At 37.1% G+C, this 23,475-nt stretch overlaps 1 protein-coding gene across 3 annotated transcripts in view; it reads left to right on the plus strand.

The window, feature by feature from the left end:
* Nucleotides 1-211: 211 nt before the first annotated feature.
* LOC128663452 (mucin-2-like) overlaps nucleotides 212-23,475 on the plus strand; it is a 225,994-nt gene continuing 202,730 nt past the window's right edge. For all 3 annotated transcript variants that reach the window (XM_053717784.1, XM_053717785.1, XM_053717786.1), the window contains exons 1-2: nucleotides 212-416; nucleotides 914-1,194. In XM_053717784.1, the coding sequence (XP_053573759.1) occupies nucleotides 979-1,194 (216 nt within the window). In that variant the 5' untranslated portion in view covers nucleotides 212-416; nucleotides 914-978. The remainder of the gene's footprint in view (nucleotides 417-913; nucleotides 1,195-23,475) is intronic.

Genomic DNA, 23,475 nt, shown 5'->3' on the forward strand with positions numbered 1-23,475 from the left:
TAAGGATAAGTAGAGGTTTATTTTGTCTTTACCTGGAAACAAAAACAAATACTTGAGCCAACCCTTGTTAAATGATTTGAAAAAAAGATTGTTCTTGTTACAAACTTACTAGGTGAGTATGCTAACCCCCCCCTTTGGTAGAATAGTTTTTCCTCTATCACTCTCCCCCTAGGACAAAAATCTTTACATTGTTTTCTTTCAACAATCGTAGGTACACTCCTTAGTTTGAAAGCAGGTCTGACAGCACTTTACAATAAAATGTAATAACGACAGAAAGTGTGGAACAGTAATACAGAGAAGAAATCACAAAATTTGCAGGAGAGAGGAGTCTGGGCCATAGCTTTAAATTGAGGAGCTTGAGGATTCACCACAGCTGCCTGCAGTATAGACACAGCCTTCAACATCACCATTGCATGGTAGGGATAACTTAGTTTTGCTGAGACTTCTTGTCTGCTTTGTTATGATCTAGAGTTCTGATAATGAAGTGATGTTGTTGTGCTGACCTCTAAGCTCAGTTACTATAATCACAAAAGCAGTTCTTTTTCTGAAGTTGATTGGAAATGTTGAAGTTTGCCTGATCCTATTCCATACACATATTGCTTGATCAGCGCAGGGGCTCACTTATAACTGGCACTTACTGGCCACAGTTAGTATACTAGTTAATAATTTCATGCTTTTTATTTGAAATAGCAAATTCCTGCAACTTTTTATATAGCAAAAGAAGAACTAAATGACTTATATACACTATTCTATATATAAAAAATGGCTTTGATGTCAACTTTAACAGTAGAAAGGAACTTGCATTAGAACAAATGTGTGCACAGAAAACACTATAGAATATTTAGGCCTGAGAAAGGGTACTTAGAAACACAAAGGAGATTAACAAATTATGGGATTTTTTTTTTGTTTACAGTAAACATCACAGTCGGCAGGTGGCCACATTATTGCCTGGATCTGAAAAAGATATTGGATATTACAATGATGGGAAGATCAAATAGTACCAGTGATCTTACTAATTCAGAAGATGCACAGATTGCATCAGTTTCAGCCTCTTTTAACAGGAGACGGAATTCACAGATCAGCAGCAGCGCAAGTTACCTACACTGCTCTCTGGCACGCACGCTGCTGCTATACTTCTGCATTGCTGTCTGGCTCATTGCTCCTGTAGAGAGTTCTACAACAGCCACAAGTCAGGTATCATAGACCAGAACATGTAATTAAAAAACAAACAAGTAAAAGTATGATTTATACATGTATAAGTCAGGAATAGAATGCAGGCATTGTGTATAAATATATTTAAACATTTGTTTACAATCAGAAAGAGATCACAGAAGTTAGAAAGGAAAGAAGCAGTGAAAAGGGGAAACTAACTGGGGTCACTGTTAAGTCAAGGAAGTTTTACAGATAAGATTTTAGGAACAACATGAGGCCCATATATCCTCCATTTACCCTTTTTTATGGTTTAACATTTTGTGGTATTTGTTATACTGCCTGTTTTGTTTTTTTACCCCACGGATATATGTTGGATTTTATTTAGTGCAACCTTTCTCTCTGTAAGTGAATATTTGTCACATAATTTGGGTAAGGCTTGAGGGATGCCATTACAGGTTTTTTGTTTTGGAGAGGGATGGGTTCCTTTTTTGTTTTAAAGGTTGGATCTCAAATAGAGATGGCATGGGTCCTTAGCATGAGGCAGAAAATACATTTGCCAATTATCAGGTTCTGAATAATCCCTTACACATAGCTTACTACATCCAAAAAAATGGACCTAGATCCAGGAGAGAAGGTGTTCTGATTACATTACCAGGTTGGAACTATCAGTCATTGTGGTGTGTAGTCTTTGGATGTGGTAATGTGCTTCAAAAGTAGAGTCAGGCTGGCCTGTGGTCATGATGGGCATTTTAGTGGCAAAGATGGCATAATCCAGGGGTGGAAGTGTTTGTCCCTATCTTCCCTTTGTAGTGAGAATTGATGTGAGGGGCAGTGGTACCCATGACAGTCTGTAGGGAGCCTGTTTACAGAGCAAAACTCAGTTTAGCTTTTGATGTTGGTTTTGGCTTACTGTTGGTATATTGTAAATATAGAACAACTAATAACAAAATTAATGTTTACATTTTGTATGTTTTTATTTTAAACATACTGGTGTGATCATATCCAGCTCTTATCCAATTATTTGTTTTTCATTAATAATAATAATAATAATAATAATAATAATAATAATAATAATAATAATAATAATAAAACATGAAGAGATTAAGGATGAGGGTTAACCAGAACCTGAAAAAACAGGTATGTTCAAAATACAAATATGCAAAATCTAAAAAAAGAAAATGTTTTTAATGTCTGCTTGCATTTCTCGATAAATAATTTGACATGTGTAATACAAGTGTAATTATCATGTTGTTCCTTTTCAATAGCTTGGATATTGTTTCAGGGTTGTATCAAATTTGGCAGCCTATTCTATTTTTGAAGTGTGTTAAATCAGATTGGAGTATGTATCTGTTATATGACTTATTACTATTACTAATGCTTATGAGTTTTAATAACATTTTTAAGACATACTGTATATATTTTTTTCTTTCTTTAATTTACATTGTATAATAAAAAGTTTCAAAATCCATAAACAAAGGGCAAGATTAAACAAATGTCGCTAAAACAAAGACTCTAAAGCTAAAAATTAAAAAAAAATAGTAACACCTAGATATTTTTTATAGAGTCTCTAGTTTAGTGAATAGACAACTATAAGTGCTATGTGGTGGCACTAATTAATAATAGTATATGGTGGCTGTTTGCTTTTACCAGCAACTGGCCATTCTCTAACCCTAGGTGCCATAGCCCTATTACATACATTGCACAGATCTCAGTGCTATATCCAATGATATATCCATTAGGTATATGGGGTAAACTAGAGTTTCCACCTAGGCCATGTTTTCCTGGACATGTATGAGTTACACATGCTTTAGGGTCTGCAGTGAGGAACATGAATAGTGCTGTCCAGGGACACTGTTAGTGTGCTGTTTAGGTGAGCAATGCTTGTTGCTGTCTGCAAACCCCGCAGCATGTGTAACCCATAAGTGTCCAGGAAAACATGGCAAATGTGGCAACCCTAGGGAAAACAGTCATAACATTTAGGGTAGGAGTTAAACCAGTGGGAGAGTTTGCTGTTATAGTTATTTTTGGTTAGGGTGAATAATGGTTAATTAGGACCAGTGTCAAGGTTAATGGCATGGGGGGTTTAGGGTGTACAATGTTTACATTTGAGTAGTGAAATTATGTTTAGGATTCCTAGGGCACAGGGTGGTAAAGTGGATCACATGATCACTAAATATCCAAATTAGTGCACACCTTGACAATTGTCTGTTATTTTTTTTTCCTTCCTCACATATCGATTGGATTCCTCCAATCGATATGTGAGCACCAGCTAGCTCACAGCTAAGATTTAAAATGGAAAGGTTAGTCACAGCACCAGGCCAAATGGGACAAGCTCAGGCACCACGTCAAGGTACTTTCCAACACCTGAGTCCCTAACACAGCCACACAATGCAGGCTCTCAGATGCAGTTACTAACCTTTCCATTTTAAATCTCTCTCTCCCCCTCTGTTTTGTTCTCTCCCCTCTCATTTGCACTCCCTCACCTCTCTTTTGCTCTCTCACCCCCTCTCTTTTGCTCTCTCTCTCACCCCCCTCTCTTTTGCTCTCTCTCTCCTCTCTTTTGCTCTCTCTCCCCCTCTCTTTTGCTCTCTCTCCCCCTCTCTTTTGTGCTCTCTCCTCTCTCCTGCTCGGCCCTGCCCCGTCATGCCCCGGCTCTGCATCCATAACACCGGCTCTGCCAACCCCACCCCGTCACGGCCCGGCTCCGCCCTGTCACATCTGGCCGACCACGCCCCCTTCATGCTGGTTGTACACACCCCCTTCACGCCTGATGCCAGGTCAGTTTAACCACACCTCCCACACCTCCACCAGCAGAAGATCGTTACAGACGGTGACACACACAGTGTCACCGTCTGTAACGATCAGGTATCTGGCCTCATATGGAGGCAAAGCACCACTCGCGCTTCGTCTCCATGATGCCTGAAGCTTCAGGAGCTACAGCTCTCAGCTGTTATGTTACAGCTGAGAGTTGGAGCTCCTGAAGCTGTCTCTCGCTGAGGTGGCTGCGCGCACATCCAACATTCCTTTGAGGATGCGTGCACAACTGCCGATGGTGGCAGACATTACAAACACAATTATAGTATAGATGGGCTAGATTACGAGAAGAGCACAAAATTTGTGTAAATGCACTTTTTAGTGCCTTTTTTTTTTCTAACACCCCACACCTGCCACATTTAACACAATAAAACTGCTTAGTGCAGTTTTTAAAACATAATAATTAAAGATGCTTTTTTTTTAATTATGGTAGCAAACTCTAAAGTTTGGGCCAACTGGGGCCCTTTTTGAAAATTATCCAGTGATCTGATCTCTGGTTAATTTTCGGAGCACTAATTGCTACCGCAAGCTTGCAGTAACAATAAATAGTCACTTGTAATGGCAAATTTGCCCATTTACGGTCATGCAATAAATTAATATAGAAATGTTCAATGAAGGTTTTGAAGTGTGTCCTGATCCAAGAAACACAGAGCATCATTTTATAGATTTTCAACCCAAATGAAGCTAAATGCTGACGTTTAGATGAGTAATATAGATAAATGTAAAAAGTTAAATTATGTTTATGATAAGGGTGTTCCTTGAAGACAAAGTTAATATACTCACCCATATTAGCTTGTTACTGTACATAAGTGTTTCTCAATTCCAGTCATCGAGTACCCTTAATATGCCAGATTTATCATGATATTTTAACTATAGCACATGTGAAATAATCAGATGATAATTGAGAGCAGGTTAATACAGTAACCATGGTTACTGATCAGCTGATAATTTCACCTGTGCTCTTGTTAACATTCAATGAAAATCTGGCCTGTTATGGGTACTTGGGGACTGGAGTTCAGAAATGTTGCTGTATAGTCATGAATCTTGTATGAATGTAATGACAATGCTTTATTGCTAAATGTTGTTGAGGACAGGTAGATAAGTACCACAGCCTTTCTAGTAATTTACCCACACCAGGCCATTATAAGATGCAACCTCTTCATGCCAGCTTAAAGCTCATAGAAATCTTAGACAAAATAAATATTTCATAAACCTTCTACACATAAGCTTTTTGCCCAAATAAATCGTAGATCATATGCACACCTACTGTAGCAACTTCTGAATATCAGATGTTTGCAAAGCAGCTGCCATATAGTATGTATACACCAGAAACCCCTTCATACAAGCTAAATTCCCAAACCAGACCCCAGAGCAGTTCATGTTTTCAGCAATCTCTGCTGTAAGCACATATCTTAGATTGCATATCCAAGTGTTCTATTCAATTAGACATGACAGTACTATGCAAAATGTCAGAAAAGGCATGAGAGAATTTTGGCCCTTGCTGTCTTGAAATACGGTAGACAGACAGAAGCAGATGTGATGCTGATTAACCTACCTGAGAGATGGCTAAATTTGTCAGTATATTGCTCATGGGCATAGTTTAAAAAAAACTTTTGAAAGCAAAAAAGCCCCAATCTTGCACAGTTTAAGGATGAAATATTTGATTTATTCAAAGCACAACATATAAAATATAAAGGACACAGTATATAAAAACAGAAAAACATCAATGAAACATCAGTGAAAACACTTTACTATCTCTTTAACAGGTGGCAAACGCAGGATGTAGATTTTTTACAGACACAGAGCAACACTGGGGAACAGCTTATCCCCCACTAAATTAGCTAGAGATAAAAATTGGCTTAAGTTTAAAGGCACGTATAGATGTGGAAGTACTTATTGTAAATTGTGTGATTTGTGCAAGTGGTGACACATTTTAAATCACTTGTAACAGGAAGGTCCTTTGAGACAGTGCAGTGCATTAATTGCTCCTCAGAATATCTTGTTTACTTGGTTTTGTGTGTTACATGTAGAAAACAATATGTGGGTCTCACCACTAGGAAGGTGAGATCCTGTATTAGAGACCATCTTAGAAACATCATATGTTATTGTGAATGTTGAGCTCTCACTCTAAACATTTTATACATGTACATAATAAAAGAGTAGGTACCTTCAAATAGCAGGCAGTTGAACAGGTCAAAACTATACCTCAGGCTAGTAGATAAGCTGAAATTACTCAGTCGCTGTGAGATGTTCTGGAGTTTCAAGTTATAAACCAGACTATCTCATGGTTTTAATTCAGCTTATGACATCATTAATTTCTGGGGATGAGTTATCACATGTAACAGCTGTGCTAATTATATTAGGCACTTCTTTGAATGTTGTCTTAGTGATTTATACTTTTCACTGAGAGATATCTAATAGGTGCTTATGTATTCATATGGCACTAGTTTTTTACATGTCGTTTGTATCTTTATACTATCAGGTATTTATTTAAACATATGGAGCACTTATTTTGAAATCTTATTATGACACTTTAATTTTATTTGGCAGAGTTATTGGCTGACACAACCATGGTTCACATGTAATGTATTCACATCCAGCTTTTAGCTGTGTCCTGTGTCCAAACATAAAATACTGGCTGTTGTACAATTTCTTGATTAGTTTTTTGTTTACTCAATCAGTTTTGATTTTTAGTAATATGATTACTTGTATATGACAAGCTTGAAATTATAGTAGATTTACCACTATTAAGTTCAGACACCTTTTAACGTATAAGCATGTTATGTAATGTAGCTATGTCGTACGTTTCCATTTTACTGTACAACCAGACACCAAGTATTAATTAAGAAAAAAAGGTACATAATTAGACATTAGTATCAGGTAGTAGTGAATGCAGATATTAATGTTTATAGAAATAGCACCTCATCTGGTAGCCAAGTCCTATGTAAGATCATTACATCATGATTCAATACCCCCACATGGTTTAGCTATTTTGGGAAAAAGCATAGCGCTCTAAGGCCTCGCTTCCATTGAGTCGTAATTCAGTTTGCGTGCACTCGCAAACCGATAAATATGCTGTCGGAAGCAATATCGTTTATCGACTGTTTCCAATGGCGCGTTATACCTCAATATCGGCAGCCGGACTTCGGCTGCCGAAAAGATCTTCGCGTCCCATAGAAAGTAATAGAAGCCGTTAATCGATAAATTATACCAGGTTTCCAATGAAAGCGCTAACCGTTAATACATTGTCGGAGGCTGTCGATACATTGAGAAATATTACCCCCAGCTCAACTAGGTGTAAAAGAGGAAAATTGTGCTTTCTGGGACCTATTTTCTATTTAAATTATAAAACTTGCAAATAATGCAAGTGTTTTAATGTAGAAATAAATTGTTATAAGTAATATTTATTGTTGTCTCATGTATAGAAATAGTTGAACTTATATTCTAATAGAAATATCAATATATATTTAAATATAATAATATATGCAAGAACATATATACAGAATGCAAACTAGACCTATGCCTAGGGCAGCAATAAATATTACTTATATTTATGAAGTGTTAAATATAATTATATTAGAAAATAGTATTTGATTATTAAAAATATGGATAAGTGTTTTTTATTTTTCTTGAGAGGCGATCACAGGTAAGAAGCACGGACGTTAAACGTAAATTCTATAGCGTAAGGTCGGGTTACCTTAGCAACTAATTGATTTTCAAGAAATCCGACGTTAGATGGAAGCGTTAACACAACGTTAACTTACAGCTACACGAAAAGAGCGACTGCGCGCAACACGCTAATCTTTTCAATGGAAACCTGGTACTAAAATGCAGCCGTAAATTACTTTTAGCTGTCGGCCGCTTCGGTAGCTTACGGCTCCATTTTTAACGACTCAATGGAAGCGAGGCCTAATTTGGTGTGTATGTTATACTATACTAATGGTTACAAATGTTAATATTGGTCAATTACAAATAGAAACCAACTAGATAAAAAAAAAAAACTGACAGCTTTATGATTGGACATATTACATTACTACAATAAGCATCTGTTTATCATTATCATTTCTGTAATGATTCTAAAAAAAAAATTGTTATGCATTAGTTCATGTTAATGCTTATAGTAAACATTCAGGCGATTTATGCTATATATGAAATCTGCATTATTTGTAGATGAGGTTCACATCATTGATCTTTCATCAATTAGTATCTCTTGATGTACCTATTTAAGACTAATGCCTCCACCTACAGACATAATCTATGACTATGGGGTTTCTCAAAACACTTCAGATGTCTCGGGTTCCTGTTTTTACTGATGTTTTATTGATATTTTATCTATTTATTTACATACTATGTACTTTATATTTTAAATTTTGTGTTTCAAAATTCAAATAAATTAACATTTTTTTATCCCTGGGTTGAGCAGTTTGGGACTTTTTGCTTTGGAGAGTATGTACTTTTGGATTTACACATAGGGCTCTCCAGGTGATGTAATTTCTCCATTTGGATGCAACGGTCTGTAAGACATGGAGGATCAGGTGAGGAAAGCTAAGAGCTTATCACATGTGAGTTCTCAATTTAAGATTTATATTATTTTTTGATGAATACTCCCTTGGTTTGCCAACCCCAAAAAACGCGGGTCAATAAGTTGACTGAGGATAATATATAGCATTTAATAAATATTATATATATATATATATATATATATATATATATATATATATAGATATCAATTCAAAATTGTGGAAGAGACACATCAAAAATCAGGACCCTTCTTAATACAAGAGTAATAGGAACCTTTACTCTGATAAAAATTTTTTGCAATTAGTTGCAATATATACCAACTTTGTAATCCAGCTGATTAAAAGCGTCCTCTAAGTTAACAATAGAGGACGCTTTTACCTCGGTTAACACATACTGCTATGAATATGTTTGCAGGATTGTTTAATCAGCTGGATTACAAAGTTGGTCTATATTGCAACTAATTGAGACACTTGATCTCTCCTTTCCGGGACTTATATTGTCTGTTAAAAGGACTTTATTTTTTCCTTATCATGGAGGAATCTATGTAAATGTTAACCCAGTTTAACATCTTAGTTGAGTGTCTGTTAGTTGTGTTTTTCCAACCTTTTGCTTGCTGCATGTGTTTTTATGTGCTTGTGATGATGCTTTGATATGTTTGATATGCAATACCTATAACCCACTGCAGTGGTATGTACTAGAGATAATGAATAATTTCTAGCTGTTTACTTTGTTTTAGCAACTCTGCAATAAACTTTATGCATGTGATTGAATCTTTGCATGTGCGGTTCATTTTTTGGATTTGATGCTGTTCCGCAGTCTTACATATCTAAGAATTTAGATAAAATGGGTTATAATTTGAGTGCTGAAATCCCCTACTTTAGTCATGGTATCTAATATAGCTCTACCATAGTTTCTTATCTATAATGTACTGGAATAAATACATTTTAAAGGGGTCTGCACCACGTTTGATTTCAGCTGATGCTGAGTCAATCGGTTTATATATAAAAAAAAATTATCAGAGTAAAGGTTCCTATTATTCTTGTATTAAGAAGGGTCCTGATTTTTTATGTGTCTCTTCCACAATTTTGAATTGATATCTATTTTGTATTAAGGAGTGAGAAAGAGGATTCTATATATACTCCATTCAGTGGAATTAGAGAAACTTTAAACAACTGAGGTTGTTTAGTATTAACCCATTTGGTTTTGATTGCGGTGCAGCAAATAATCCATTCAAACATGGCCTTTACCCTTTCAGATGAGTTATGGGAAGCTGAGCTAAAAGAATCCCTAACTAACACTAATTTAGAAAGCAGTGAATTGGAAACAAATGTGTTTAATGCTTTCAAGAAATATAAGAACTGTATAGCAAAACAAGTGAAAGTTAGGGCTGAAATTCTAGCTTAGCTAACTATGTAGAAAAGAAGATTGTGCCTAGAGGTCTACGTTTATTTTTGGACCCAGGTTTCAATGCAAGAGAGGAAGAAGGTGGTTTGGAATTTCTGGATGAAAGGAATGAGAAATTATCAACATGTGCCCTAGGTATGATTGAAATGCTTATTAAAAGAAATTATAAAAGTATTTTCTATAAGAAAAAACTAAGAAGAAAAAACTAAGGGGACGCGCTGTTGTGTTAATAAAAAATGTGTTGATGTGAATAAAACTCCCTCTGGTATCGTGTGAGTTGTACCGTGACAGATAAGTATGTGAGAGTAGAGGTGTATGTGTATATGTGATTGGGTGAAATCTTGTTAGTCAAAAGAGAATGTGTGTGGGGGGCGGAGCTGGCCAGCAACAGAAATGGTCGCATGATCTGGGAGCTCCGTGCAAGCAGCACCCGAGAAAGTCTTATTAACAATAAGAGACTGAAAAGATATCTATATTGAAGGGTGATGTTGCGGGGAAGAACCCCGGGCATGCTACAAACGTCTGAGATACTGACAGATTTATGTTGAAGTGAGCAGTTAAACCGGAGCTGACTAACACGCACTGAGGCGCCATTTTGGAATGTTAATTTACTCAGCAGGGACTACGACTCCTGAAATTAAAGGCACCTATTGAATATTGGGCCTTGTTATACTGCATCGTCTACTGTGTGTTACAGCACTCACTAACATGAATACACAAATAACCGTCAACGCGGTAAAAGAATTGTTGGAGGACCATGAGAAGAGGCTATGTGAGAGGCTCGACGCTCTACTCTGCATGATCAGATCAGCACGCACACGGAGCAATGAGACTGAGGGAGATCATAATGGAATACAGGAGCCGCAGAATGCTAGAGCCTCTACAACATACTATGCATGCCTCTCTCTATTGCCACCATTGAGCCCCAGGGCGGAAGATCTCTCATATGGGAGCTACTCGCCTATACCAGCTGAGTGCACAGATGCGGCTGAGAACCACAGGGCGGACCATATGGAGAAACAAGCGCCGCAATGTGGTATGATGTCTCCACACTCTCAGGAGCGCTTCTCCTTGCTGCCGATAATTGCCGCAGGTTTACAGAGGGACAGTGTGAGTACACAACGAAACTCGGCACTGGGGTGGGACACTGTGCATTTGCTTAGGCAGGTTGGTGAGAGAAGCTGGTATAATCTGTTCATACACCAGGCTTCAGAAATGAGCTGTCATGCCTCTGGTGGCCCCCGGTCTGGCATCGGATGAACTCAGTGACTTCTCCATAGGGACAGACCTGCATTAGCAGAAGCTCCCACAGATAAGACATTTTACCGGACTCTCCCAATGATCTTACTATAGCTATGACTGAGGATCTTGCATTTATGACTACCATCTGAGGGTGTGGGGATTTGCACCTGAACCCTCCTGTTGTCCTATACATTGCTAACTGTTCCTACCCCTATTAAGTTACCTGCTGTGAGAAGTTATTTACTTTTTCCCTACTCATATGTTGCCTCTCACGAATATCTGTTAAAGTTTGAGTGTATTTACTGATGGCAGTGACTTGGTGATGTGAACAGATGTCTGAATGTTCCACTTTTTGTTTTTTAGCGAACCCTTAGCAAATCATAAACGTATAAATGCCATTAGAGGGTACATGTGGGTTTGTGTGTTGCTTCTTTGTGGTTGATTGGACCTCTATATTATAAGTGCAATTCAGAGATTTAGCATTGTTAACTGCTATCCTTGCTACATGAAAACACAGTGGGTTTTCTGCACTCAGCCCTCTTGTCAGCTAGCTTATAGAGAGTGTGGCCAGCTCTCTCCATATATGAGTGTATTAGTCTGAGTCACTCTTTTTCACTACGGTGAATATAACCACTAGTGTCTAAAAGTAGAAGGGCAAGGATTTAAGTATGTGAGCTGCTATTGCTTATCCTGTTCTAAACAGTAGATTGCTTCTTATGACTGTTGATGTACTGTACATATGCCATATATAGCTACTGTCCTATTCTTAAGTCCCTAATAGTAACATCAGAGGACATTACCCACATTACAACGCACTATCCCAGGCAATAAGTTAGTACTGTTAATTACCTTCCTATTTATAAAATTATGATTGAATTATACACTTGTTCATAACTATCAACATGCAGCGCATATAAAATACCATTCAATATGTGGACTCTTGGGAACTGGTAACATCTGAAACTCCTTTGCTTTTCTCTCATTAATGTTAGAGTTTATTCACTTGTTGGTTCTGGTATCTAGCAGCAATATTAGGGTATAGTGTTGCTGGCCTATCCCCCCCCCACCACCCTGGTGGGGTAGGGATGAATACTTTCTCCTCCCCATCTCCTTTGGCAGAGTTAAGCAGCCTCTGCTCCGCCCGAAGAGCCATGGCTAAGTTTTCCCCTGCATTCATGAGAGAAGGCTCTTTGGGCCCTAAAATGGAAAAATCTTCTTTGTTGAAGTTTATTAAAAATAATAGTATGGTTGATGTTCATGTTTTTATAAAGAGTCAGTGTTTATAGTTAATTAAGTTTACAGTGGCAACTGAGGTCTATTTTGGTACATTCCTATTCTCAACTTGCGGAGTAGCTTTGACGCCCTTTTTACTCTTCTATCTGCTGGGAATGTGTCCTTAATCCAAAGTTTGCCTCAATTTCATGCACACTGAAACCAGTTTTTATATTATTAACTCTCTCAATTTGTCCTCACTGGTTCAATACAGTGTCTGGTCCCACGCCTGGACCTGTTGTCTAGGGGACACTATATATCTATAGCAAAAAAAATGAGGTGTTTGTAACGAATTGTCATGTTCCTTTGATGTTTGTAGAATCTGTAATCTGTGTACTGTGACTATTTTGTAAATGTTATTTACACCTCAATAAAAATAAAATTTAAAAAAAAAAAAAAAAAAAAAAGAGAATGTGTGACTTGTTACAAACCGTCAGACTTGAAACAATTGTGATACATAAACAAAAAATCATGGAACAATTGTGATACCTAAACAAAAAATCAGTTAGAATATTGCAAAAACCTAAAGACTTGCAACACAATATGTGAAAGTTGAATTTGATTAAACTCAAAAAACTGAAAAGTCCAATATGTGATAAGTGTTCAGAGATAAAAAGTCCAAATTCAATGTAAAGGATATATAAAGAACAAAAGTTCAAAGGATCAAAACAAATGGCTTGCTCCGCTTGAATCCAAGGTGTGATGAATCAGGAAATCTAGGAAGATAGAAAAACAAGGGGAGCCAACATAGTGTGAATCAGTATGGAACACTGGAAAGCAGTAGTTATAATAAAATCTACTCACAAGTGGAGTGGCACCTAGAACCAACTGGGTGCATACAGGCAGGCTGACATTCAGGACCAGCAGTCAGTACGCTGGGGGTCTCACCCGGGAGACCTGTGGATGGGTCAGATGAGGTAGATGAAGTCGGCTGTGAGTCGTCTGGTGAGCCGGATCGCCACTATGGAGGTCCAAAGGGCTGTGTTGTTGTTCCCAAAAGGTAGCTGCTCACACGATCAGTCTTATTTCCAAACGAGTTTCCAATGTCAGTGTATGGAACAAACGGATAAAAACCAAACTGGGTATAACCACTGCAAACAGTAGTAATATTAAAAAGGCACAGAAAACCGGGTCTGTCTAAAAACAAGTATTTAATTGCTACGCGTTTCTCAGTCCGTAAAGGACCGTTTCCTCAGGCATATACAAAGGTGTTCAACAGGCTACCATTTATACCTGACAGTGACCCGGAATCTAATGTGGAGGTTATCTCCAAAAAATTGACAATAAAATGTTAAAAAACAAAAATACAATAAAAAATTGAGCATGTATCAAAATTGTGTTTAAGCAGCAATCAGATAATATATTCATATCATGCAAAAAACAAAGAAAAAAAGAACAAACATAAAAACAACATGTATTTGCATTGATGGGTAACATCTGTGATAGTGTTTCTGAAAAAGTGCTGAACGTGTGTGTGTATCCTATCCTATAAATAAACATGTTGTCACCTCATAAAACTATTGGGTTATATGAAAATAAGATCCCAATGGTGACTGTTGTTTGGTGTGCAAAACAAATCAATAAAGAATATATAAAAGCTAGAAAAAAATATATATATATATGTTTTCCTCTGGGTTGGGCTCGAACTCTTGACCTTGTGTATGCTAGGCTTTTACTGATCTAAAAGAGCTATTCAGATATGACAACGAATGAGATTGATATCACTCGCAATATACCAAACAATAGTAGATAATATGGATGTATTAGAAATATGAGTTTGCAGAAAACATTGTTCTTGTAAAGAGCCCTCATAACTTATATTCTAGAAACAAAAATAAGATGGTTATGATCGATAGGTTCTGGATAGAACAAGAAAAATGGTCTTTTGTGTGTCTAGACAATGATTTAAGGAACGCTATCTAAAACTGGCGGTCCCAAATATAAATTAAATGTCTATGGCCTAGATTTAGAGTTTGGCGGTAGCCGTGAAAACCAGCGTTAGAGGCTCCTAACGCTGGTTTTAGGCTACCGCCGGTATTTGGAGTCACTCAAAATAGGGTCTAACGCTCACTTTTCAGCCGCGACTTTTCCATACCGCAGATCCCCTTACGTCAATTGCGTATCCTATCTTTTCAATGGGATCTTCCTAACTCCGGTATTTAGAGTCGTTTCTGAAGTGAGCGTTAGAGCTCTAACGACAAAACTCCAGCCGCAGAAAAAAAGCAGGAGTTAAGAGCTTTCTGGGCTAACGCCGGTTCATAAAGCTCTTAACTACTGTACCCTAAAGTACACTAACACCCATAAACTACCTATGTACCCCTAAACTGAGGTCCCCCCACATCGCCGCAACTCAATTACATTTTTTTAACCCCTAATCTGCCGACCGCCACCTACGTTATACTTATGTACCCCTAATCTGCTGCCCCTAACCCCGCCGACCCCTGTATTATATTTATTAACCCCTAACCTGCCCCCCACAACGTCGCCGCCAGCTACTTACAATAATTAACCCCTAATCTGCCGACCGCAAAGCGCCGCCACCTACGTTATCCTTATGTACCCCTAATCTGCTGCCCCTAACACCGCCGACCCCTATATTATATTTATTAACCCCTAATCTGCCCCCCTCAACGTCGCCGACACCTGCCTACACTTATTAACCCCTAATCTGCCGAGCGGACCTGAGCGCTACTATAATAAAGTTATTAACCCCTAATCCGCCTCACTAACCCTATCATAAATAGTATTAACCCCTAATCTGCCCTCCCTAACATCGCCGACACCTAACTTCAATTATTAACCCCTAATCTGACGACCGGAGCTCACCGCTACTATAATAAATGGATTAACCCCTAAAGCTAAGTCTAACCCTAACACTAACACCCCCCTAACTTAAATATAATTTACATCTAACGAAATTAATTAACTCTTATTAAATAAATTATTCCTATTTAAAGCTAAATACTTACCTGTAAAATACATCCTAATATAGCTACAATATAAATTATAATTACATTGTAGCTATTTTAGGATTAATATTTATTTTACAGGCAACTTTGTAATTATTTTAACCAGGTACAATAGCTATTAAATAGTTAAGAACTATTTAATAGTTACCTAGTTAAAATAATAACAAAATTACCTGTAAAATAAATCCTAACCTAAGTTATAATTAAACCTAACACTACCCTATCAATAAATTAATTAAATAAAATACCTACAATTACCTACAATAAAACCTAACACTACACTATCAATAAATAAATTAAATACAATTCCTACAAATAACTACAATTACATAAACTAACTAAAGTACAAAAAATAAAAAAGAACTAAGTTACAAAAAATAAAAAAATATTTACAAACATAAGAAAAATATTACAACAATTTTAAACTAATTACACCTACTCTAAGCCCCCTAATAAAATAACAAAGACCCCCAAAATAAAAAAATGCCCTACCCTATTCTAAATTAATAGAGTTAAAAGCTCTTTTACCTTACCAGCCCAGAACAGGGCCCTTTGCGGGGCATGCCCCAAGAAAATCAGCTCTTTTGCCTGTAAAAAAAAACATACAATACCCCCCCCCCAACATTACAACCCACCACCCACATACCCCTAATCTAACCCAAACCCCCCTTAAATAAACCTAACACTAAGCCCCTGAAGATCTTCCTACCTTGTCTTCACCTCAACAGGTATCACCGATCCGTCCTGGCATCCGGTGCTGAAGAGGTCCAGAAGAGGCTCCAAAGTCTTCCTCCTATCCGGCAAGAAGAGGACATCCGGACCGGCAAACATCTTCATCCAAGCGGCATCTTCGATCTTCTTCCATCCGGTGCGGAGCGGGTCCATGTTGAAGCAGCCGACGCGGATCCATCCTCTTCTTTCTGCGTCTCCCGACGAATGACGGTTCCTTTAAGGGACGTCATCCAAGATGGCGTCCCTCGAATTCCGATTGGCTGATAGGATTCTATCAGCCAATCGGAATTAAGGTAGGAATATTCTGATTGGCTGATGGAATCAGCCAATCAGAATCAAGTTCAATCCGATTGGCTGATCCAATCAGCCAATCAGATTGAGCTCGCATTCTATTGGCTGTTCCGATCAGCCAATAGAGTGCAAGCTCAATCTGATTGGCTGATTGGATCAGCCAATCGGATTGAACTTGATTCTGATTGGCTGATTCCATCAGCCAATCAGAATATTCCTACCTTAATTCCGATTGGCTGATAGAATCCTATCAGCCAATCGGAATTCGAGGGACGCCATCTTGGATGACGTCCCTTAAAGGAACCGTCATTCGTCGGGAGACGCAGAAAGAAGAGGATGGATCCGCGTCGGCTGCTTCAACATGGACCCGCTCCGCACCGGATGGAAGAAGATCGAAGATGCCGCTTGGATGAAGATGTTTGCCGGTCCGGATGTCCTCTTCTTGCCGGATAGGAGGAAGACTTTGGAGCCTCTTCTGGACCTCTTCAGCACCGGATGCCAGGACGGATCGGTGATACCTGTTGAGGTGAAGACAAGGTAGGAAGATCTTCAGGGGCTTAGTGTTAGGTTTATTTAAGGGGGGTTTGGGTTAGATTAGGGGTATGTGGGTGGTGGGTTGTAATGTTGGGGGGGGGGTATTGTATGTTTTTTTTTACAGGCAAAAGAGCTGATTTTCTTGGGGCATGCCCCGCAAAGGGCCCTGTTCAGGGCTGGTAAGGTAAAAGAGCTTTTAACTCTATTAATTTAGAATAGGGTAGGGCATTTTTTTATTTTGGGGGTCTTTGTTATTTTATTAGGGGGCTTAGAGTAGGTGTAATTAGTTTAAAATTGTTGTAATATTTTTCTTATGTTTGTAAATATTTTTTTATTTTTTGTAACTTAGTTCTTTTTTATTTTTTGTACTTTAGTTAGTTTATGTAATTGTAGTTATTTGTAGGAATTGTATTTAATTTATTTATTGATAGTGTAGTGTTAGGTTTTATTGTAGGTAATTGTAGGTATTGTATTTAATTAATTTATTGATAGGGTAGTGTTAGGTTTAATTATAACTTAGGTTAGGATTTATTTTACAGGTAATTTTGTTATTATTTTAACTAGGTAACTATTAAATAGTTCTTAACTATTTAATAGCTATTGTACCTGGTTAAAATAATTACAAAGTTGCCTGTCAAATAAATATTAATCCTAAAATAGCTATAATATAATTATAATTTATATTGTAGCTATATTAGGGTTTATTTTACAGGTAAGTATTTAGCTTTAAATAGGAATAATTTATTTAATAAGAGTTAATTAATTTCGTTAGATTTAAATTATATTTAACTTAGGGGGGTGTTAGTGTTAGGGTTAGACTTAGCTTTAGGGGTTAATCCATTTATTATAGTAGCGGTGAGCTCCGGTCATCAGATTAGGGGTTAATAATTGAAGTTAGGTGTCGGCGATGTTAGGGAGGGCAGATTAGGGGTTAATACTATTTATGATAGGGTTAGTGAGGCGGATTAGGGGTTAATAACTTTATTATAGTAGCGCTCAGGTCCGCTCGGCAGATTAGGGGTTAATAAGTGTAGGCAAGTGTCGGCGACGTTGAGGGGGGCAGATTAGGGGTTAATAAATATAATATAGGGGTCGGCGGTGTTAGGGGCAGCAGATTAGGGGTACATAAGGATAACGTAGGTGGCCGCGCTTTGCGGTCGGCAGATTAGGGGTTAATTATTGTAAGTAGCTGGCGGCAACGTTGTGGGGGGCAGGTTAGGGGTTAATAAATATAATACAGGGGTCGGCGGTGTTAGGGGCAGCAGATTAGGGGTACATAGGGATAATGTAAGTTGCGGCGGTTTACGGAGCGGAAGATTAGGGGTTAATAATATAATGCAGGGATCAGCGATAGCGGGGGCGGCAGATTAGGGGTTAATAAGTGTAAGGGTAGGGGTGTTTAGACTCGGGGTACATGTTAGAGTGTTAGGTGCAGACGTAGGAAGTGTTTCCCCATAGGAAACAATGGGGCTGCGTTAGGAGCTGAACGCTGCTTTTTTGCAGGTGTTAGGTTTTTTTTCAGCTCAAACAGCCCCATTGTTTCCTATGGGAGAATCGTGCACGAGCACGTTTTTGAGGCTGGCCGCGTCCGTAAGCAACTCTGGTATCGAGAGTTGCATTTGCGGTAAAAATGCTCTACGCTCCTTTTTTGGAGCCTAACGCAGCATTTTTTTGGACTCTCGATACCAGAGTTAAATTTATGGTGCGGCCAGAAAAAAGCCCGCGTAGCGTTAACAACCCATCTACCGCCAAACTCCAAATCTAGGCCTATGTAAGTATTGAAGGTGTTGGATAATGATTAATGATAGAATATAGCTATCCTTGTTTGGAGAGATATAATTACGCTATATGCTAGCTGTTGTACTACTGGTAAAAAAGTGATGTAAAAATGGTAAAAAATGGTTCATGAAAAAAACTTGTTGAGAAATATTGGAAAATTATATATTAAAAAAAATAAATTACTGATATACTGCTATAAAGTATATGTATATAAAAAGAACCTTCGTTTAAAGCATATATTTTTTAACTAAATGCTAGCTGTGAAGGTTCTATTAATACTGCTCATGATGTTCCTTTTTCTAAACTCATATTGGTAATAAATTGTTTCCATTATTTTGAGTGGGATACGAACCCGTGTCTATATATGTGAGGACCCTATGTTTAGTCCGATGAGCTATATGTGAATAGCAAAGTGTATAGGAATCTTAGTGTGGTTGGCTCTAAACTAATCGATATAACATTAAAGGTGCTATACACTAATAGGAGTGATTCAACTCATTGATTCTTAGTGTTTGTGTGTATCTCTGATGGTAATGTCTTGATTGATAAATGTATTAGAAAATGTTGTGGAAAATCTATTGATGTTAACTGGATATATATATGTAATCTAAATCTGATGTATGTATCTGAGAAAATGTCGTAATAATGAATGTATGAAAAATATCGTTGGAAATCTGTTGTTGTAAACTGAATGTAGTATGTAATGTAATCTCTGCAAAGGACGGACTTATATGAAAGCAGCCAAATCAACATTGGCATTCAAACCCAGTGGATACAAAGTTTTGAGTTTATGTATCCAGTAAGTTTCTAATTGTCTAAGTTTGATTAGACGATCATAATCAGTGGATGGAGGTACATGGTCTATCGGAATTATTTTAAAAATATCTGCTCTACCATCATGTATTGTTTTGCAGTGATTTGGAACACTGTGATTGATCTTACTTTTTTTACAGTTTTTACAATTCCGATAGTGTTCACCCCAACGGGTGCGTACGTTCCTAATAGTACGCCCAATGTATTGGACCCCACAAACACAATTTAAAAGATATATAATATACTTAGATTCGCAATTGAGGCGATGTGATATCTGATAAGACAAACCAGTAGTGTTAGATTTAAATGTTTTTTGGGAACATATAAATTTACACATATTACATCCTCTTTTGCCACATTTATATGAACCATATAATCTCAAAAAACTCTGTGTTTTTTTCAGATTGCTTGTAGATGATTGACTGTGTTTTACCCTTTTGCTAGGTGTTAGTTTGTTCCTAAGGGTTGGTGCCCGTCTGTAAACAATTTAAGGTCTCTCCTTGACTATATTTTTAAAAAAAGGATCCTTTTTAATAATATTCCAATGTTTGTTGAGTATATTACAATTTTTTTTATGATTGCTGTTGTATTGTGTTATAAAGAGAGGTTCACTATTAGCATCCCTATTCATTGTTTTGTTTGGATTGGTTGTGTTATTTTCAAACTTTTCAAAAAAGAGATCTCTATCCAAGTCTCGTGCTTTTTTTAAACATCGATCTAGTAAATCAGCTGGGTAACCTATGTCCAAAAAACGTTGATACAAAATCATGCTTTGTGAGTCAAAGGTATATAACTCTGAACAATTCCGACAAATTCTTTGGAATTGACTAAAAGGGATATTTCTTTTCCACCCAATGTGGTGGTTACTTGAATAATCAAGGTAACTGTTGCTGTCCACCTTTTTAAAAAAGGTTTTGGAGACAACATTCCCTGTACTACCCCAGCTCAACAATAGATCCAAATATTCTATTGAGAAATTTTGGATATTAGCTGTGAAAGTAAGACCCATATGGTTGTTATTTAAATGTTCTACTATTGAATTAGCAAGTGCAATATCCCCTTTTAAAATAAAAATGAGATTGTCAATGTAACGGCCATAGAATACCAGGTTCGCCCAAAAGTTTGCAGAGTAAATGTATTGATCTTCAAAAATTCCCATAAAGAGATTGGCAAAACTTGGGGCGAACCTGGTACCCATGGCCGTACCCTTGACTTGCAAAAAGAATTTGTCCTGAAACATAAAATAATTATGTTTGAGTATATACTCTATCCCTTCCAAAATGAATTCCTTTTGAAGATCTGGCATATATAGATCTTTCTCTAGGAAAACTGAAATCGCATTGATTCCCATGTTGTGACAAATATTGGAATAGAGGGAACCAACATCACAAGTGATCCATATTAGGTTATTGTTATTGCAAACATTTCTGAGTTGGTATAGAAGATGAGTACTGTCTTTGATATAAGAGGGTAAGTTGACCACGTATTTCTGTAGAAATTGGTCTAAATAAAAAGATAGGTTATAGGTAAAATTGCCTATACCTGCTATAATAGGGCGCCCAGGTGGATTAACTTGGTTTTTATGTATTTTGGGCAGGTGATAATAGTGTGCTACACTAGGATTGGTTACTTTTAGAAATTCTTTTTCTTCTTTGTTCAAAATGCCTGTTACAATTCCTTTCTGTATCAGATCATTATATTCCTTTATAAAGGTATTAGTGGGATTGAACATGATATCTCTATAATAGTTTGTATCTGTTAAAATTTTATTTGCCTCTTTTAAATAGTCACCAATGTCTTGTAAGACAATACCACCGCCCTTGTCGGCATCCCTGATTATCAAATTTTTGTTATTGGCCAAAGTATGTAAAGCTATTTGTTCACTTTTATGAAAATAATATTGTTTCTTTTGATTTTTGGATAATTTCTCTAGATCTTCAATGACTGCTCTTTGAAATAGTTCAATATAATGATTAGTTGATAGTGATGGTATAAATTGGGATTTAACCTTTATGTCTGTGTGGATGTAATCTTCAAACAGATGAGTAGTTAGGCCCTCTGTTTCTGAATATATCACTTGCATATTTCTGTTGGGGTTCATACTGTTCACTAAAATAGGCTGTGTATTATACGTGTGTGTATATTTTTGTTGTTTGAGTTTTTTCTGTGCAAAAATTTTTTGCAAAGATAATTTTCTTGTAAATTTGTTGACATCAACAAACAGATGATATAAGTTGTGGGGATTGGGTGGACAATAGGAGAGACCCTTATGGAGGACTCTTTTTTCATTGGTGGTTAAAGTATGTGATGACAAATTAAATATACCATGTTCTAATTTGGAAAGTTTCTCTTTTTGTGCTGAAAGACCCAATCCTCTTGCACCTCTTGGTTTAAAGGGAATGGTCTTTTTCTTTGATTTTCTAAATTGGTGTGCGGAAAAAATAGTCTGTTTTGGTTGTGGCCGTTCTCTAAAAAAGATGATGAGTATTCATGTGAAGTGCTGGGCGTATTTTCTCCATCAGAAATTGATGCTAAAGTGCCATATCTATTCTGATGTTCAAAAGAAATATTTGATTTTGGTGTCTGGTCATGTGGTCTTTCTAAAAGAGTTCTATGATTCTGTTGTAAATACTCATCTTTTGAGCCCTGATTGAAGGTATTTTTGTGTGTGTTTGGATGTGAATAGGGCATAGGGCCTTGGTAAGGAGAGTTATAACGTGGTTTGTAGGTGTTATTCTTATTCCCATGGAATTGACTTTGATAGGTCCCATGGTGATGATATGATGTATGTTTGTTTGTGTTTGATTGGTGGATTCTTGGTCCATAATTGCTCTGATTTGCTGCGTGATTTGGTCTGTAATTGTCATGTTGATCATATCTATAATTTCCATTTATATGGTGTATGTTACTCTGATTTCTAAAATGTTCTCTTTGATAACTTCTATTTTGGACTGTAGTCCAGTTCTGACCTTCTGTTTTTCTAGGAACATAAGAGTTCTGATGTCCCCTACTGTTATCTTTGGGTGGAGGTATAGACTTGTCTTTCTCTATTCTATTGAAAGTATATACTTGATCATTGTTATAATCTGATTGATCCCTTTGTAGTTTTTTGCTTTTGTTTGAAACAATCTGAAAAAAGTGAAAGTTAGGGCTGAAAATTCTAGCTTAGCTAACTATGTAGAAAAGAAGATTGTGCCTAGAGGTCTACGTTTATTTTTGGACCCAGGTTTCAATGCAAGAGAGGAAGAAGGTGGTTTGGAATTTCTGGATGAAAGGAATGAGAAATTATCAACATGTGCCCTAGGTATGATTGAAATGCTTATTAAAAGAAATGATAAGAGATTAGAAAAACTGAAAGATGATGCTGAGAAAGCTTTGGAGGTGGTGAATAAATTTGATAGTGACCCTAATTTTAACAAGCTGAATGAGGAAATGAAAACTCATATTTCTAAGTTACAAGCAGAGATCAAGATGAAGAAGTGTAGAAAGTTACATTGTGATCAAGAAGATTATGTGAACAAAAAGGTCTATGTTTACAAGTTTGATAGAGGATCATATGACTCAGGCACTGATATGTCTGATATTGAAACTGATTTGGAAAGGGTGTCAAAAAACGATGGAACATCTGGGTCTCAGGGTATGGAGCAAGGAGGAAGAGGAGGAGGAGGAGTGGGAGGAAGAGGTGGAGAGAACAGAAATGTGAACCTAGTAGAACGGAGATATCCCCAACGAAATCAGAGAGGGAGAGGAGAGAATTTGAGACAAGGGTACTGGAGCAGAGGGAGACCACGCAGAAGACCCTATCAGGGTTATTAGTTCCAAATATAGTTACAGATGAATTGCAGATAATAAATCTTTCCTCGTTTAGGTTAAATTTGACTCACATTGAGGTTTTGAAGAAAGGTTTGTCCTTTTGTCCCACAAATAAATTAAATAAGTTTGATTTAATTAA

Source organism: Bombina bombina, chromosome 6 (assembly GCF_027579735.1).
Source record: "Bombina bombina isolate aBomBom1 chromosome 6, aBomBom1.pri, whole genome shotgun sequence".
NCBI lineage: Eukaryota > Metazoa > Chordata > Amphibia > Anura > Bombinatoridae > Bombina > Bombina bombina.